The sequence below is a fragment of the Astatotilapia calliptera genome, chromosome 7 (assembly GCF_964374335.1).
Source record: "Astatotilapia calliptera chromosome 7, fAstCal68.1, whole genome shotgun sequence".
In the NCBI taxonomy this organism is placed as follows: Eukaryota; Metazoa; Chordata; class Actinopteri; order Cichliformes; family Cichlidae; genus Astatotilapia; species Astatotilapia calliptera.
Genome location: NC_137428.1, coordinates 68,493,646 through 68,512,573, shown reverse-complemented (window position 1 = coordinate 68,512,573; position 18,928 = coordinate 68,493,646). Strand labels below are relative to the sequence as shown.

The 18,928-nt window shown below is 43.1% G+C and overlaps 1 protein-coding gene across 1 annotated transcript; it reads left to right on the top strand.

The window, feature by feature from the left end:
* The first annotated feature begins 9,349 nt into the window (after nt 1–9,349).
* On the top strand, nt 9,350–17,411 carry tgm2l (transglutaminase 2, like). Its single transcript, XM_026176767.2, has 15 exons — nt 9,350–9,489; nt 9,951–10,121; nt 10,926–11,156; nt 11,344–11,462; nt 13,571–13,699; nt 13,846–14,023; nt 14,203–14,344; nt 14,438–14,541; nt 14,896–15,038; nt 15,172–15,271; nt 15,363–15,508; nt 15,586–15,715; nt 15,825–15,985; nt 16,308–16,444; nt 16,901–17,411. Exons 1-15 carry the CDS (start codon nt 9,474–9,476, stop codon nt 17,082–17,084), a joined length of 2,091 nt encoding a protein of 696 aa, XP_026032552.1. The 5' UTR covers nt 9,350–9,473; the 3' UTR covers nt 17,085–17,411.
* The last annotated feature ends 1,517 nt before the right edge of the window (nt 17,412–18,928 follow it).

Here is an 18,928-nt window from a genome sequence, read left to right as displayed (position 1 = left end):
AAAGAAATTTAACCTCAGTCAAGTTGAATTACAAACACCACTAAGTGCGGCACATTTTCTTACTCTTAAATCCCCCAAATTATTATCTAAAATATACAGAACACTTTCTAAATTAGATGAATCAATATCCCTTCCTACTGCAAAGTGGGAAGCAGATTTATCAGTCAACCTAGACCAAAACTTCTGGTCTCAGATTTGCTTAAAAACCTTTAAATTAATTAAAAATCCCAGTCTGCAATTAATACAATACAAAATACTACATAGAGTGCACTATACAGGTCATCGGATGTTCAAGATGGGCTTTACATCTTCCAACAACTGCTCACACTGTCAAGGCAATACACCAGACAATTACATTCATGCTCTTTGGTTCTGTCCACCAGTGCAAAAGTTTTGGCGCGAGATATGTGAAGACTTATCGAAGTGTCTGAAATGTAACATTCCAACTTCCCCCTTAGTGTGTCTACTGGGCAGCTTAGATAATGTCACTTCAGAAAAGAATATCGCCCATATGATCTTCACTGCCCTATGCATAGCCAAGAAAACAGTCCTCATGAACTGGAAAAATAAAAATAATCTTAATTCTAACCAATATAGAAATTATCTATTAGATTACATTAGTCTTGATACAGCCTCTGCCACCACATCAGATCAATTGCTCTGGGCCCCTTTTATCAGCTCCATCACCTAGTGGGGGTGGGGGGTCATAGTTTGGTCCCGCCTTCACTGTTGTGATTGGTGTGGGGGTAGGGACAGGCTTAGGGCGTCGGGGGGTTCCCCGGAGGCATCTTCCTTGGGGGGCTCAACCCGGGGTAGCGGTCACGTCCAGTTGGGGGCTCTGTTGGCTCTCAGGTGACTGTTTCCTCGCGGCTGCGTGCAGCGGGGCTAGGGGAGGGTCTGTGCTGACGGACGTGGGTTACTGACCTGGTAGCCTGGCTGCCCCTGGGTGGGTCCGGGATGGGCGTGAGGTTCTGGGGGCGCTCCGTCTCTGGGCTGGGGCCCGGGCCGGGCCTCGGGGGCTTGGGTCCTGGTTGGTGTGTTGCCGGGGTTGTGGGCGGGTGGGTGCATGGGGGCCCGGCCCTGGAGCAGGGTGCCGCCGGTGCGTCGAGCCGCCTGGGGGGCTCTTCAACTGGTGGGGGGGGATGGTCACATCTTGCAGGAGCTTTCCTCTCCTCAGGAGCTCCCTCTGCAGGAGGGGGAGATACAGGAGAGGTGGAGGAAGATCTCAGCCTGGGCGTTTACCGTCTTATGTAGTCTGGAAGATGTGTGGATGGTGGGGTGGGTGCAGTTTTCTCTGTGGTGGGGTTGGGTGGACTATCCAGGGCTCTGTGGAGCCGGAGGGCGCTACTGCACTGGGCCCCGGTCTGATGGGCCTGGGCCCCCCTTCCCTGGCGGGTCGCGAAGGGTGGGAGTGCCTACTGGGGTCAGCGGGGGAGCTGGCCCCAGGGAGGGGTTACCTGCCCCTCCCTTCCTTCCCTCCCCATCTCCAGCTGCCTCCCTCTTCCCGCTCCTCCACAACCACTCACACATGCAGGGCCTTGGAGTGGGGGTATGTCACCAGGGTGCAGAGGAGGTGATACTGATATCTATGACTAGCTAGTTTATTGTGATGGTGCTTTGTTTTCTCTATTATTATGTTGCTCTTTGTTGTTTGCTATCTCCTCTGTTTGTTTTTGTTTGTTTGGTTTTTTTTTTTTTCTCCATACAGGTGACCCAGGAGTTTTTTTTTTTCTCTCTCTTCCCCCCCCTTCTCACCGTCTCTTCTCCCCTTTGGTTTTCTTTCTTTCTCTCCCCCTCTTTCTCTCATTCATTCCCCCTGTCCTATTTATTAAAAAAAAAAAAAAAATGACAAAGGATGAACTGAAGCTCTGCCATCACGTAATGTCGCATACTGCTGTTTCTGATGTCATTTAAAAAAAAAAAAAAAAAAAAAAAAAAAGAGATTTATGTACACATTTATTTTCAGTTGTTGTTGCTCTTGGATTAATTTCAGCCTCAGCAGCATCTCTCAGAAGAAAACCGCTGTTAGCTTTCTGCCATTATCAGGCAAAAACACTGGATTCAGGAGGTATTCTCTGCAGTTTAAGACCCAAACTGAACTCGAGCAGTGAATTCAGATTAGACTGGAATTGATAAGATGGATAGAAAAACTGCTGGAGCTGAATGACTGTGGTACATATTACGAAAGAATAAAAACTCGATGTGAATAACTTTACTCTTCTTAAATGTAACTCATAAACAAGTACAAGTGTGCACAGGTTACAGACTTTGTCTACATGTACACTTTTCCACAGTAATTTACATTGTGTGTTAAAGGAGATGGAGATTAGGAAGTAAAGTAGCGGATGCAGGGTGCATCATGACTGAGGCACGCTCTCCTGCACGAAGGCCAGGTGCTGCTTTTTTCCTGTGTGTGTGACTCAGAGCTGTAGTTGTGCCAAAACCTGATTGCTCATATTTAAACTGCTATAATTTCATCACTGAACTCTATTTGCCATCATAGGTAAAGACATTCCACATAAAAACACAGGCAAACATTGGAAATCAGTTGTTGGCACAACACCGTAACTGTCCTCTCCGGCCGACCTGCTTGTAGTGTCCGTGTGGAGAGTTTGATCGTGTTCTTCCTCTTTTCCCATCTCCCTGCGATTATTTACGCTTGCGCTCCCGGACATTTTGGACACCAGGTGACCTTTAAACTCGGAAGTGTTCTGGCACTGGAGGCAGCCGTACCTGCTGCGCCGATTGCGATCGTCAGGAGCGCCCTATTTAGCAGTGCGGCTGAGCTCCAGTCGACGCCGGATCGCTGAGTTTGCCCTCGTCAGTACGGCCGTATTAATTGTGTGAAAAAACCTCGCTTATTCGGATTGTCTTGCCAACGTGTGTGTGTTGTTGTGGCACTACGGTTCAGGAGCGGAGTCTGTTTTTCCCGAGAGTGGAGTCACGGACATTCATACCATGTGGAAGGCATTCAGGAAATCTCCTCAGGGAGACACAGTGCCAAAGATTTGTACACATGCGTTTGTATTTTTCACTGTAAGTAAATTCACAGTTTTCTCTCGGAAGAGTCCAGTGTTTGGGTCCACGTCCTCCCCCTCTCCCTGACAGTAACACCCTCCATGACTGTGGGAGTAGACAGATGTGGGTGTGTCCTCACCTCCCAGAGGACTCCAAATTGTCATCAGACAGACCTACAGACACAAAAACATTTGAAACTATAAACAATCAGACTATCAGCAGTGATTTAAATACTTTATGATCTCTGTGAAAATTGACATCACATTTATATATTTACAGTAAATATATGACAGAATTCAGGGCTTTTCTAGGCACCGAGCATACAAAGAAAAGTACTAAACTCAATTACAGATTTTCTTTTCATTATTTATATTTTATTAGTCAATTTCATCATCTGTATCTTTGCCACACAGGTGTAGATACTGTAGGTGCAGTGAATGCTTAAATTGTCTGTGAAGGTTCTCAGTCATCCAGGTCATCATAGTCTAAGGAGCTTGGAAAGAAAAGCGTCTGGACTTCTTTAAGTTGCTTGAAGACGTTTCACCTCTCATCCGAGAAGCTTCTTCAGTTCTAAGGTCAAATGGTGGAGAGTCCCAGATATAAACCTAGTGGGAGTTTCCCCCCACAGAGGGACAAAAGGACCCCTGATGATCCTTTAATCACCTGAGCCAAGGTGTGAAACTGGGCGTGGGTCCCAATCAGCCAGAGTTTCGGGTGAGCTCACTGTGAAACCTGGCCCCACCTTATCATGTGATTTCCTGAGATCAGATGGCCCAGGATGTGAGTGGGCGTTAAGGCGTCTGGGAAGGATCTCAAAACTGGATTATAGATGGCAGAGAGTTGGTGTCGTAAACCACCGCCTCTGTTCAAAGATGGTCGCTCACAGTGGACATAGATGCTTCTTTCACTCCTCTTTCAAACCATCTGTCCTCTCTGTCCAAAATGTGAACATTGGCATCCTCGAAAGAGTGACCTTTGACCTTTAGATGCAGATGGACTGCTGAGTCTTGTCCTGTGGAGGTGGCTCTTCTGTGTTGTGCCTAGGGCTGCTCAATTAATCGAATTGTAATCTCGATTACGATCTGGGCTTTCAACGATCATTAAAAATGACTGAGCCGATTATTAGCCCCTCCCTCGTGCTTTACTCTCGCGCTGCTCCGTGTGGCAAATCGAGCGCACCTCTCTGCATTTCGAACACGTGTCACAACAATTAAGAGGACCCGAGAGAAGCTCGGAAAGCTAAGCAGAAGTTATTTGGAGAGGAGTGGACTGCCGTTGGTTGAAAAGAGAGGTAAAAAAAAAAAAACTTCAGTGGTGTGGAAACATTATGGGTTCGCGGAGTCAGACGTGGATCAAGTAGACACAGTGTGTAAACTTTGCTACGGTGTCGTAGCTGCACCACAGAGCAACACTGCAAAGCTCACTAAACATAGATGTTTACATTTTTCATTTATTTCTTATATTGCAAACATTTGCACTGTTATCAGTATTTGCACTGTTTTATATTATTTTTTAAAGTCATTATTCAACACATTGTTATTGTTAACCCTTTAAAGCCGGTCAGAGCAGCACGCTCCGTTTTGCGTAACTATTTTTAAATCCCTGTAGAATCTGAACCGCGTAAGCTAGCGCAATAAATTTTTTTGCATATGAAACCGGAGGAGTTGTACCGATCCGATCAGCTGTTCGTAACACTTCCCACATTGAAAAAGACGTCAACGCGAACTATCGAATGTCCGCCATTTCCTGCCCGAAACCTATACTGGTGGTTTTTTTTAAGTCATGTTTGACTCTATGCTTTTCTGAATAGTTTCTGGGATGCTTGGAACTCGAATTGCACTGCTGGAAATAGTTTATTTTGATGCACCTGCTGTTTTCTTTGCAAATTTGCATCATAGGATTGTTTTTTCGTTTTTCCTGCAGTATATAAAAATTGCTGTATCTCCAAAATAAAACTATGAAGACACTCAAAATAAATTTCCTGTTGTTGTAAACTATTTTTTGCAATTTTTTTGTATTTAAAGTTTTGAGGGATAAGCCTCTTAAATTTCTCCAAGTAGAAATATATGTAAAAAAACCAAAAAACGATTTTCAATTGTTTTGTAGTTTACAGCTTACAAAACACGTAGCTGGCTCGTACAGCTGCGACGTAAAATTTTCAAATAACGGGGCTACATTCGGTGATGCTAGCGTTAGCCATGTTAGCATACCTTCAACAGGTGGTCAGGCTGAGTCCACAGGCGCACAGTCAGAGTTTCAGCTCCACGTTTCACTGCACGGTCCCCTCATTCATCACATATCGGTGTCGGGCAGAGTGTAAATCCCGAGGCTGAACGGCCTTTGTGCAAGGACACAGGTGTTAGCAGGGCAAAGCTTTTAGCACAAACAGCAGCATAGAAAAATCCAGGCAGCCAGCCTGTGTCTGTCCAACCAATCAGAGAGCTCGTTACATCGCACCTTGTGGCTAATTCGGATTGCTTCGGAATTTTGCTAATCCAGTAGCTAATCCGCGAGCTAACAGGAAAGGAAAATTGATTTTCGAATGAAGAGTGAGATCGCAGTTTTAGATGTCAGATATAAATCTTTGAGTTTTGAATCTATTTGCTTATTTCTCTTTTTTTTAAATGTACTTAAACAGTCTCTAACTTTCCAGTAACAGAGCTACATTTGAAAAATACATTCGAACCTGTGACATCCAGATCTCAGGTTAAATCTCTGTAGTTATATCTCAGTATACGTCAGTGAATCAGGAATAATGTAAAACTATTTGAAACACCTTTACAGCATACAGAGTTCGGTCACTCTCCCCTGTTGTCTCTAGTGTCAGCTGCCTTTTTCTATTTACCCCCCTGCTTCTCGTCTCTGTCCTCTCCCTCAGCTTCTCTTCTGTTGTGTGAAAGCAGGTAGATCTTTTATTCCCTGTAAGGTCCGCAGAGCTGTGTTCTCTCACCAGCTGACTCCCTGACCTGCACTTCATCCACTCACCTTCCATCTTGTATATTTAAGGACCAGCTCAATCATCTAGCTTTACAGCATAACTAATGTCATGTTCGTGTGCAGACTCTGTTATAGTAGTTTGATGTTGTTGTAATTTCCCATTTCCCAAAGCACTTACCTACAGTTCTCTTCATGTTTGAGATCCTCCTTGGTGTTTTCCTGCTAGTATCAACTCTACGGAAACCATCTGTGGAAACATCACTTCCTGAAATATCCAGCTGTCTGCAGTCACTCCACACAACCTCAGCTCAAATCTCGTCTATTCTGGGTTTCTTCCCATCACACATTTTCACAGTTTCGTTTAAAGTTTCATTTGCATGCACTTTGATGCTCACGCCAGAACATCTTCTGTCTCAGACTCACCTTAGAGAAATACTTCATGAAGCAGGGAATGTACTGTGTACGTACTGTATATTTGAAAAAGGACAAATTATATCTAGGAGACTTTTTTCTTTAAAAGCATCAGTTTATTAATAAACGTCGTAATTTGTCCTTTGAATAAAAGTTAAACTGATCTAAAAGATTTTTTAAACTTTTTAGCAGTGGGGGTTTTCCACAGAATTGTGCTGAAATTGGGTGAAAGACCAGTGTGTCACTCTGATAACACTTTGGTGCGATCAGGACACTGAGGTCAGTTAAAGACCTTGGTTTCCCGAACATGACCATCCCAGCATTCCTCAGTTCAGCATCAGACAAACAATGTCTTCCTGTAACTCAGTCTGGATTTTGCTTCTGTTCACCATCGCTGTGGATATTACATCAAACAATTAAAATGCGATTGCAGTGCAGAATCTAAGCGTTAATCCAAGCGCTGTAAGAGAAATATTCCATAAACTGCTTTAAATTTACAGGAACGGGCGTACATGGTCAGAGGCTCAGAGGTAATCAGGCAATGAGTGAGATAGAGATAGATAGAATTTTATTTTGAACATGCAAATATAAGTGAAATAACAAGAGAAAAGAAGAAAACAAAAAAAACAAACTAAAACTTTAAACAACATCAAGTTTTCATGTATATCTCTATGTCTACACAATGTGTGCGCTCGAAAAGGAGTAGGATGAAGTTTAGTGGCAAGAAGCTTCAAGGTCAGATGAGGCCAGCGCCCTTGTAATTCCATTAAAGAGATAAAACTTCTAAACTGGTGGAGAACTCATGAAAAAGTCCATTCAAACATATTAAATCTAAGAAGTGGATTTTCTGCTGTTTTTTGGCTCCACTCAGCAAAATGACGACCCAGTCTGGACTACCAGGTGCTGCTGAAACCACAACAGATTTCAGATCAAATTTTGATATGTCCTGGTGATATTTCCATCAAATTTGCCTCTTTCAGCTGTAAATGAGATGGAGCCGGGCATAAATGAATGAGTCAAGTGGCCGTACACGTTTAACTGACTCAGTACTGAATATCAATACTGTATAAGTGTTAGTGAAAGTGTGTAAGTGTGTGTAGTTTACAAAAAACTAATTCCCATTGTGCGTCATCCTTCTAACACAGTAGTGACACCTCAGGCTATTTTTTGCACTGTGTTCATTGTGTTTGCTTTGTCAGTGCTCTGTCTGTCACAGACCTCATTATCAGGCACAGACACTCGGTGGGCACTGAGAAATCTAACACAATGCAGGAAGAGCTCCAGTTGCACCAACACATTCAGTTTCTTCAAACCAAAGTCACAGAGACTGTTTTACATCAGCAGATTAGGACGGGGTCCACGTTTTCCAGCACCTTTACTGACTCTACAAAATGTAACTGCAGAAACCCCCGAAACACAAATGACTCTTCTTAACCTCCTTCAACTACGTGTTGAACTCATTCAAGATTTCTGGATGTGTGCCTCACTGTTTCAGCAGGCTGACGGGAAAAGCTCAGTGTGAGGAAACCGTCGTGTTGTTGTGACAGCAAAAGAGCCGGTTCTGATGTGGCTCTAAAAGAGAAATCTGACTGTCTGGCTTTACAAACACGTTGCAACATAAGTGCTTCTGAATCAGTCCTCGTCAGAGTGATGCTGTCTCTTTCTAGTTTACATCAGCAGCTCAAAGCATACGTTCCCTCTCATAGAGGTCATCCACCAGCCTGCACCAATTACAACTTACTGACCACTCAAAGAACACCGGAAGATTTAGCATCAGCAATAACATTGGATTTATATGTGTACAGATGTGCATGAGTTATTTTCTCACCTTTTCCGTAACTTTATATGATTTCAGTCTGTTTTCAGTTTGTCCAAAAGCATCAGATATTATAACTTTAAAGTCTAAATTTAGTCCTCACTATATATTCTTTGTGGTTATTCTGACATGACTCCATCCTTACATAGTGTTATTCGCTTATCTAATTCAGGGAGCTTATCACAACTATCTACTTGACTCAGTGTACTTAGGTCACTAAATTATATCCTACATAGAATAAGGCAAAAGGTCATGTGTAGCTAAAATACGTTAGAATGACTATAAATAGTGGTTTCCTGTTTTTTAGGACAGCAGCATGAAGCTTAAAGCTATTTTTCAGCTTTACTTGAACATTAAAATTCAGCAGTCCGAGCGTGTCAGTGTTGCAGAGGTGCTGACATTTGGTGTATGGGTTAGATAGAGATAACTGTTCAGAGTCACAGACACCCTGCTCTTGAATAATCTGGGTGTGGACATTTGCTAGATGACTAAAGTTGTATTTTGTAATTCAAGAAGGGCAAACTGACCTCAACTTTGTGACTCTTTGACCCAACTTTGACCTTCCTGCTTCAGCTCAACTTCAGATCACAGAGTAAGAAACGTTAAGATAAAGCGCAGGACCAGTTACATACAACAACTTACAAGTTCGCCTGTACGAGTGCATGATTTGACATCTTTTTAAAGACGTGTATCCAGACCAGTGGGCACGTGATCCTGACCACCTTTGTTCTGGTGTCACTTTGGGGTCACTGGGCCTATATTTGGTTAAGACCTGTGTCTGCCTTCTATCTCTGACAGCTTCGATATATTCTGTAATTTCATGATCTTTGTTTAGCACCAGATTTCTTTCTCATCTGCTTTGGCTTCTGCTTTCTTTGCATGGTGTTATAATTCAGCCCACTCTGATTGGTATTTGATGGGTTTTGTTTCCGTTGTGTTTGTTCAGCGCTTTGGTCGACGTGAGTCGCTATTTCTTTATAAATGTGCAGAATGAAGTTTATATTCTTGTTTTTCTCTTGATTTCATTCTATTTGTTACAATGACTAAAGACTCAAGAGAGATAATAATAAAGAGCCTCTGAAGCTTTCACTCATGCCTACACCCACAGAGGAGTGTAATTTTTGGTATGTGAGAGGTCACAGAGGGAGGAGAAGCAACATGACCGAGTGTTTGGGGGGTGAGTGTGTGTCAGATAAGTGGGAAGTCCTCTCTAGAGCATAAATACATGAGCCTGGTGGACATCGAGCACGAATCTGAGACAGCGTGAAGACATTTGGAGCAGATATTCACAATGGCCAACCACAAAGGCAAGTGAACGTCTGCTGCTGACTGCAGCTATTACTGCTAGTACAAAATTAGTTTGGATTTTAATGTGTGAGAAATGTGCTGACGGGTGAATCAGCATTTGGGTGCTACAGGACTCGTCCGAAGGCTTTCACAGCTTTTGAGCAAAACTAGGACAGGAAGGAAGGCAGCTATGCATTGAGAACAAATACGTGTAATTTTGCAGATTATGCAAAGTTAATACTTTGTCAATAATCTGATTTAAAGGGAAGAAAAATCAACAGTTGGAAAAATCATAGGCAGAGCAGCACAGCCGACGTACATCTTGACTATGATCATGGACTTGACTCTTAGCAATGTCGCAGCTTAAAAAAAGCTGAAACTCCCAAGTCTGTAAATGTGTTATTTGGCGATATGACAGAAACCTCTATAAGCCTGATATCAGTGCATGACCGATGTCTGAATTTTCTGCTGTTTGTCTTAGGTTTGATTAGTGATGTGGATCTGAGAAGTCGTGAGAACAACTCGGCACACCGCACCAGGGAGATCGATCAGAAGCGCTTGATTGTCCGTAGGGGTCAGCCCTTCTCCATCACTGTGCAGTGTAATGGCTCTTTGCCCCCCAAACACCACTTGGATCTAGTCCTGCACCTCGGTGAGTACAGGCTGACCAGGAAGGCGCTGTAAAGATAGAAAAGATTAAACTCGAGTCTTCTGGGGAACATTGCAAAGAAAGCATCTTGTTTTGGAAGATTTCTTTAGTCAGTCAGCACCTTATAAGAACTGTAACTCATTAATAAGTCAGTATCAGTTCGTACGTCCTTCCTTATGCCGTCTCAATTTCAACTACAAATTGACTTAATTACATAACAAGTTACAATATTGGTTTTAATGTATATTTATACAGTTATACACAGCTTGTTTGTACCTTTGTAAAAGAAGAAATCTTATACAAACACTGATTGTTAGTAAATATTGTGTGTACAATAGACTGTACTTTTACCTTAAATTTAAGTTTTATATGTAGCAAAACTGGGTCTACACAAGTCTATTGATCGTCAAAGGAGCTTGCAAGGAAAAGCGTCTGGACTTCTTTAAGTTGCTTGAAGACGTTTCACCTCTCATCCGAGAAGCTTCTTCAGTTCTAAGGTCAAATGGTGGAGAGTCCCAGATATAAACCTAGTGGGAGTTTCCCCCCACAGAGGGACAAAAGGACCCCCTGATGAGGTGAAACGTCTTCAAGCAACTTAAAGTCCAGACACTTTGCAAGCTCCTTTGACTACGATGAGCTGGATGACTGAGAACCTTCACAGACATAAGTCTATTGATCCCCAACACTGAACTCCTCCTGATCATTAAAACAGTTCAGATTTATAACCATCACTTGCTGTGTAAAGCTGAACACCTGTTCCATACATGCTGTTGTTTCTGACCCAGAAGGCTTTGTTTGTTTCACCAGGTAAGAGAGACGAGGTGGAGATCAAGGTTCAGAAGGTGCATGGAGCTGGGGACAAGTGGTGGTTTAACCAGCAGGGAGCACAAGATGAAATGCTGCTGACTCTGCACAGTCCAGCAGATGCTATCATTGGCCAGTACAGTCTGGCTGTGCTGCTGATGTCACCGGACGGACGCGTTTTAGAGAAAAAGGACAAAATGAGTTTCCACCTGCTCTATAACCCCTGGTGCAAAGGTAAAGCGTGCGCTCTCTGTGTGTCTGATTGCTTCAGCAGGTCAGACTGAAGCCACTGACACACTCTGAGTTTCATTTGCTTTTTCTGCGATTACGATGAATTAAATTCCACAATAAGCAAAATGATCAGATTACAACTGAAGATTTCATATTAGCAACACTGTCATGGTCTTTATGCGTTTACCAGATGATGTGGTGTATCTGCCTGACGAGACTCAGCTTCAGGAGTACATCATGAACGAAGAAGGAATAATCTACATGGGGACCTGGGAATACATCAAAAGCATTCACTGGAATTATGGACAGGTAACACACAAACATTTAAAGTGTGACTGTGCTGAATACATCTGTGTCTGTCAGCCCAGTGGGGTGTGACAAAGCGGGCGAGAAGACCATTTGTCTATATTCTTAGTTAACATTCTTGTTTTGATTTAACCATATTTCACACGTAGCCTGCAACAGGCAAACATCTACTATCCTGGGTTTCTTTATGTTTTGCACTTTTACAGATTATATAATATAACATCTTAGTTTAAATCAATCCCTACAAGTTTAAGTTAACATGTTCTTCATTTCAACTGTTAATTTGTATTGTTTACAACTTACCTTCTTCTTCTTTTACGTATTATTGGCGGTTGGCAAACAACTGCATGGTGCATTACCGCCACCACTGCTATGGAGTGTGGACAGAAATCATGCTCAAAACAAAAACAAAAAAAACACTTCATATCCTCCAAACAACCTTACTTCTCTCAAAAACTGAAACAATGCCTGATAACACTTATCCCCCGCCTCCCTCTGTAGTAACCCTACAACATCAAGTTTCATATCAATGCTACTGAGATTTCGGACCAACCGTCTCCTCTCTACCGTATATTTCCGACACTGCAAAACAACATGCTCCAAAGTTTCATCCGCTCCACAAGAATCACATTTCCCTGAGGCATGCTTCCCTATCAAGAACGGTGTGGAATTCAAACCCATATGCCCAAATCTCAGTCTTGACACCACCTCCTCCTCTCGCCTACTCCTTCTTGTGGATCTCCTCACTCCCACCCCCCTTTGAATTTTATATAACCACCTTCCCCTCCTGTCTTCGTCCCACTGTTTCTGCCATCTACCCCTCATTTCGAGCTTAATAATACTCTTTACTTCCTCCTGACCAAAATTCACCACCAGATCAACTATCTCATGATTAGTGGCTGCCTTTGCTAACCTGTCCGCTGCTTCATTCCCCCTTAACCCCATAGTGAGCCGGGACCCAATCAAACACTACCGATAGACCCATCATATGTATCCTGACTTACCTTACCTACCTGTCTTCCAGAAACAAAAGAAGGAAATGTAGTTTTACTTCCTGCTTTATAGCTTCTGGGTTCATCTGAGGTCACAGGAAGAGACCAAGTGCAGAAGGGGAAGAACTCTTATAATTTAATAAAGTTGGTTTTAGAGGGTTTATGAAGAAATGGATTTATTGTTGTAATATGTATTGATTACAGCAATAGAGTTTATGTTGCCAGTAAAGAGGAGCAGTAGAGGTTTGAATATAATCATGTTCATCTTACCTACTGAATGGAATAGTCCAGAGGAGAAAGTGTTTGGTTAAGTGGACGATTTAAGCAGAAGAACTCAGGTGTTTCAAGAAAAAGGTCCAGGTCAGTGTAGCTGTGTGCAGTCTGACCTTAATTTCCACTGATTTAAGTTCAGTTATGTTTATTTGAACTGAGTTAATTATAGAGTTGAGTTTCTTATTTGTTTCTTTGTAAATATTGTTTGGGTCACAAAATAAATCACTTGCTACACTGGACAGCATCAGTCTCCTGCAGTTCTTTGACCGCTTAAGTCGAGTCCTACCACAGGGGGCTGGTGTGAACTGTCACAGCAGTGTGGCAGAGACTCTCAGGCTTTGGCTGGATCTGAAAATCTGTCAGTTGTCTGGAGGAAACATCTGGATGCGATGTGTCAGAATGTAACCAGACCACACAAACAAAGGCTCACCCATTCACAGGTAGCTGCGAGGGCAGAGAGGATGACTAACAGGCAGACTGTGGGTGTAACAGATGCACACGTACAGTGGGGGAAATAATACGAATCTGTGGAGGGAGCTGAAGCCTTGAGTTGCTAAGGAGCAGCCAATAAACCTGAAGGAGTGTTTCTGTTAAGAGGGGTGGACCAAAATCCCCCCTGACATGTGCGGTTGTCAGAAAGGGTTTCTTCACCAAGTACTAAGTTATAATCTTCTTGAGGATCAAAAGTCATCAGCACAGAATCCAAAACTTATTTCCCCTACTGCACACACTGGGCAGCCGATGGGAAACATTTAGTATTTAGAAAAAGGTTCTTCAGGAAATCTCTTTCCTGTTTTTAGGCGCTCTTCTATGGCCTCTCTCACTGGCGTTCTCCTTCTCCTGCAGTTTGAGGACTATGTGATGGACATCTGTTTTGAAGTCCTGAATAACTCCAACGATGCTCTGCGAGACTCACAGATGGACATTGAGCAGAGATTTGACCCCGTCTACGTCAGCAGGATCATCACTGCAATGGTGAGAAGCATTTCTGGCTTCGGCTGAAAATAATGTTAACGGCTGGAAAACATTTGGTTTCATTTGTGTGAGCACATGATGAACATGATCTGCAGCTCATGAATGCCACAGCAGCGATCCTGAGTCTGATAGGTGAACTCTTGCAGGTGAACTCTAATGATGACAGAGGAGTGCTGACTGGGCGCTGGACTGAGCCGTACTCTGATGGAGTTGCACCGTACCGGTGGACCGGCAGCGCACCGATCCTCCGTCAGTGGAGCAAAGCTGGGGTCAGAGCAGTGAAATATGGCCAGTGCTGGGTGTTTGCTGCTGTTGCATGTACAGGTAACACAGACTTCCCTGCATTCAAGGATAGCTAAATCATTCTTTTAAAAGCATCCCTTCTGTAGCAGTTGTCATTTAAACTACTTCCATTGTTCCAGATCTTCAGCACAAACACATTCACAACATCAGATGTAGAAACAAATCCTTTGTCTCAGTTGGAGCGTGTGATCTTTTCACAGTGCTGCGCTGTCTGGGAATCCCAACACGCCTCATCACCAACTTCTCTTCAGCTCATGATGTCGATGGAAACCTCTCTATAGACTTCCTGTTGGATGAAAACCTGCAACCACTGGAGAGCAGAGGAGGGAGAGACAGCAGCTGGTAGGATCACAGGAACGCCTACGATCAGAAAAAATACACAAATATGGCATTATCTAACGGGAGGTGATACGTTTTCCGTCCTCACGGTTTTAGGAATTTCCACTGTTGGGTGGAGTCTTGGATGAGGAGAGATGATCTCCCCAAAGGAAATGATGGCTGGCAGGTTTTAGATCCCACCCCTCAAGAACTCAGCGATGGTACGGTCCTAACGTTTGATGTTTTAGTCCACATGTTTTTCTGGTACTTTTCTGTGTAAACTCATTTCTGTATTTCATCGTTATGAACGGCTGTGAGGATTGTCACCGCTGCCTTTCTTTAGAGCTAAAACAAAGATGTTGATAGTTTGACTTCCACTTGAAAAAAATACTTTTCAAAACCTTATTTAGTTCAGAAAAGTCCCACCGTTGTTTCCTGAGTGTCAAAACTTAGTTCCAGGTGGACTTGGGTGGTCATCAAACTGAATAATAATTGTTAAAAGTGTTTTGATGTCACTTAGTGATTCTCTACTGATGCAGGAAATGCTTTTAAATAAATGGACGTTTGTGCTTCAGGGGTTTTCTGCTGTGGTCCGTGCCCTGTGACGGCCGTCAGGGAGGGAAATCTGGGAGTGAAGTACGATGCTCCGTTTGTGTTTGCAGAGGTGAACGCTGACATCATCCACTGGATCGTTCAGAGAAATGGCCAACGGAGAAAAGTATGTGTTGTTTTTGTCAGTTTTTCTATCTTCCAACTCATAAAGCAGTAACCACACACACACACACACACACACACACACACACGTTTTTATAACAGATAATCATTTCTAATGGTCTCTCCGACTTCCACAGATCAGAGTGGACCAGACCACTGTGGGTAGGAACATCAGCACCAAAAGTGTTTATGGGGACTTCAGAGACGACGTCACTGTGCAATACAAATATCCTGAAGGTTAGTTGGAAAGCAGAACACACGCAGGAGCATATAAATAACGTTTACATGAGTTCATGGCAGTTCTTCATGAAAACTCTCTTCTCCACAGGATCCAAGAAGGAGAGAGAAGTGTACGAGAAGGCGGGGCGTCGGGTGACAGACGTCCTCAGTGACAGCTCAGAACCAGGACGACTGCAGCTGTCCATCAAGCACGCCAAGCCTGTGTTTGGGACAGACTTTGATGTGATTATTGAGGTATGGACTATTCACACTGCAGCTAAATGAGTGGATGAACTAAACCTGAATTCATGACACAGTCTTTCTGTCAGTAGGTGAAGAATGAAGGAGACCAGGATGCTCACGTCCAGCTGACCATGCTGGCTACGGCTGTTACTTACAGCTCTCTCTATCGGGGGAACTGCCAGAAGCAGACCACCACTGTGATGGTGCCTGCTCACAAAGGTCAGCAGCCTAGATGAGCTCTGACATGTTACAAAGTAACATCTCAGCTGCTCTTGTAATTCTGTAAGAGCTGGATGCTGTTTGATGCTGTGTGTTTGTGTGTTACCAGCTCAGCAGGAAGTGCTGCGTCTGCGCTACGATGACTATGCCCAGTGTGTCTCAGACGATCATCTGATCAGGGTGAAAGCATTCGTAGAGGCTCCAGGCGAGAACGAGCCCCTCCTGACTGTGACTGACATCCCACTCAGCAGACCTGACGTCTTCATACAGGTGGGAACACCTGTAGAGGTCACCTGGGTTATTATAGTTTTATATTTTCTAACACGTTTTAACTTTTTGTTTGTAAGTCAGAGCTGGTTTGTTTGTCCCAGTTCAGGTTTTTTTGTTTGAAAATCTTTCACTTTAGTTTTTACTAGTTTCAGTGTTGGTTTGAGTCTTTTCAGTTATTATTGTGTGGAGGGGACACGTCAGAGGAAGACTTTGGAAAATCAGTATTCCAGTAAAAACTCTTTGTGAATGCAGTTGATTCGCAGCCTTGTAGACATTCAGTTTCAGACGTTCTAGAACACAGAGCGGTCTCCTCTTTCTCCAGGTTCCTGGGAAGGCTTTTGTTCGTGAACAAGTAAAAGCATCCATCTCCTTCACCAATCCCTTACCAGTTCCACTGAAAGGAGGTGTGTTCACTGTGGAGGGCGCAGGCCTACTCTCTTCCACTAAGATCCATGTTAGGTAAGTAATGGGTCTGCTGTTTAGAACAAAAGTTTAGCCCACAAAGCAAAGCTTGTCGCGTGTATGAAGAATGAGGCAATGGGTCCAACATTGGGAAAATGTGGGATAAATGAGTGCGTGGGTGGGCGTTGTTACATAGAGACTATAAGTATATACTTATAGCAGCCCTCTCAATCACTTAAAAGTATCAGTATTTTACAATCTGCCTAGCGCAGTAGGGACTCGCTGTGGTCATTTGGATCCCTCAGTGTAATAATACAGTTTTTCTGGGCCAGGACAGAGTTGGTCCAAAGGCCAGTCCTTGAACAGGGATTTTTCCATGTGTGAACCAGTGGCTTGATTGTAATAAACTGCCCTTGTAGGTTATTCCTGATGACTTTAATGTGGCACTGAGGCACAAATACAGCAGTCAGTAAAAAACAAAATAAAGAAGAACACATGCATCTTTTCTTCCAGTGGGGACATTTCTCCAGGACAGACGGTGTCCATTGTGGTGTCCTTCTCACCCATGAGGACTGGGGTGAGGAAGCTGCTGGTGGACTTTGACTCTGACCGACTGAAAGATGTCAAGGGAGTCACCACAGTGGTCGTCCGCAAGAAGTACAGAAATATCTTTGCTGAAATTACCGAATTTTATTAAGCAACCTTTAAATAATCTGAGACGTGTCCTGTGAGCGGATGAGCCATCGAGCAATCCGCATGTATGTGGAATAAAACATGTTCCACATACATCAGCCTGTGAAAGTCCACAAATACATGATGATAAAGCATTAGTTTGAAGCCACTATGTGCCAGGTATGAACATTTCTGACTTTGCATTATCATATTTTGCATTTTGTTTCGGCTTCACTGCGTTAGCGTCTCATTTCTTGCCTTTGACTTTTGCGGTTTGGTTTTTCTGCTGAATTTTGGCGCCTGGCCGACAGTTTAAAGGTTTCTAATAAAGGAAATTCTGTTGTTGTTTGTATTTTTTTTGTTTCTTTTTCACTGTTTGTAATCACAAAGTTCAAATGAATGCACTTTTATAATATTTGTGTTTCAGCCAATATATAAAAACATATACAGAAGTTTTTTCTACCAGTTACTTTATGTCTGTGAAGGTCCTCAGTCATCCAGGTCATCGTAGTCAAAGGAGCTTGCAAAGAAAAGCGTCTGGACTTCTTTGAGTTACTTGAAGACGTTTCACCTCTCATCCAAGAAGCTTCTTCAGTTCTAAGGTCAAATGGTGGAGAGTCCCAGATATAAACCCAGTAGGAGTTTCCCCCCACAGAGGGACAAAAGGACCCCCTGATGATCCTCTAATCGCCTGAGCCAAGGTGGGAAACTGGGTGTGGGTCACAATCAGCCAGAGTTTCGGGTGAGCTCATTGTGAAACCTGGCCCCACCTTATCATGTGATGTCCTGAGGTCAGATGGTCCAGGATGTGAGTGGGTGTTAAGGCGTCTGGGAAGGGATCTCAAAACTGGATTATAGATGGCAGAGAGTTGGTGTCGTAAACCCCGCCTCTGTTCAAAGATGGTCGCTCACAGTGGACATAGATGCTTCTTTCACTCCTCTTTCAAACCATCTGTCCTCTCTGTCCAAAATGTGAACATTGGCATCCTCGAAAGAGTGACCTTTGACCTTTAGATGCAGATGGACTGCTGAGTCTTGTCCTGTGGAGGTGGCTCTTCTGTGTTGTGCCATGCGCTTGTGAAGTGGCTGTTTGGTCTCTCCAATGTAGAGGTCTGAGCATTTCGGGAAGCTTTTATTTTGGTATTTCCGTTGATCCGTACAATAAATTTGCATATTAGCCTAAACATTTAGATTTAACATTTAACATTTATATTTAACATTTAACTTTTAGATTTAATATTTAACATTTGATGAAAAGTTACAAATATTTTACTAAATGTTGGAAAAAATTACTCGAAAAAATATGTTTTTGTAAGGTTTTGAGCTAAATGTGGAAAAATGTTGCCGTTAATTTCAGCATATTTCACTTTACAAACGGCGCCCCATAGACTGCGGGGCTTTGGAAACAAATGAAAACGTACAGCTCTGCTATCACTTCCAACATAAATGAAGACAGAAAACTAAACAGCAGTGACGTTTGTAGGGTTACTGAAGTTGGGCAAGCTGGTATATAATGATGTGCTACGTGACCGCTAGCGACACAGCTATGTTAGCATAATATAAACAAGCTAACTTTTTTTCCACTCGATAAAAGTTAACGTGAGTGTTCTCGGTGGTCAGGAACAAATGTAATCGCACGGCAGGATGCTGTAAAAGGACCAAACTTCAGCCAGGAGAACAACTGAGATAATCCATCCACAATACGAGGTTAGTCATTCATATACTGCTGCATGGGCTGGGCTGTAGTTACATCCTAAGGTTTTAAAAACTGAGCTTAAATAAATGATTAGCGGTAATAAAAGCTGAAGGAGGTCAACAGGGATCACTGACTGTTTTAGGAGCTTTTTGAGATCAAGTAGAAGAAAATAC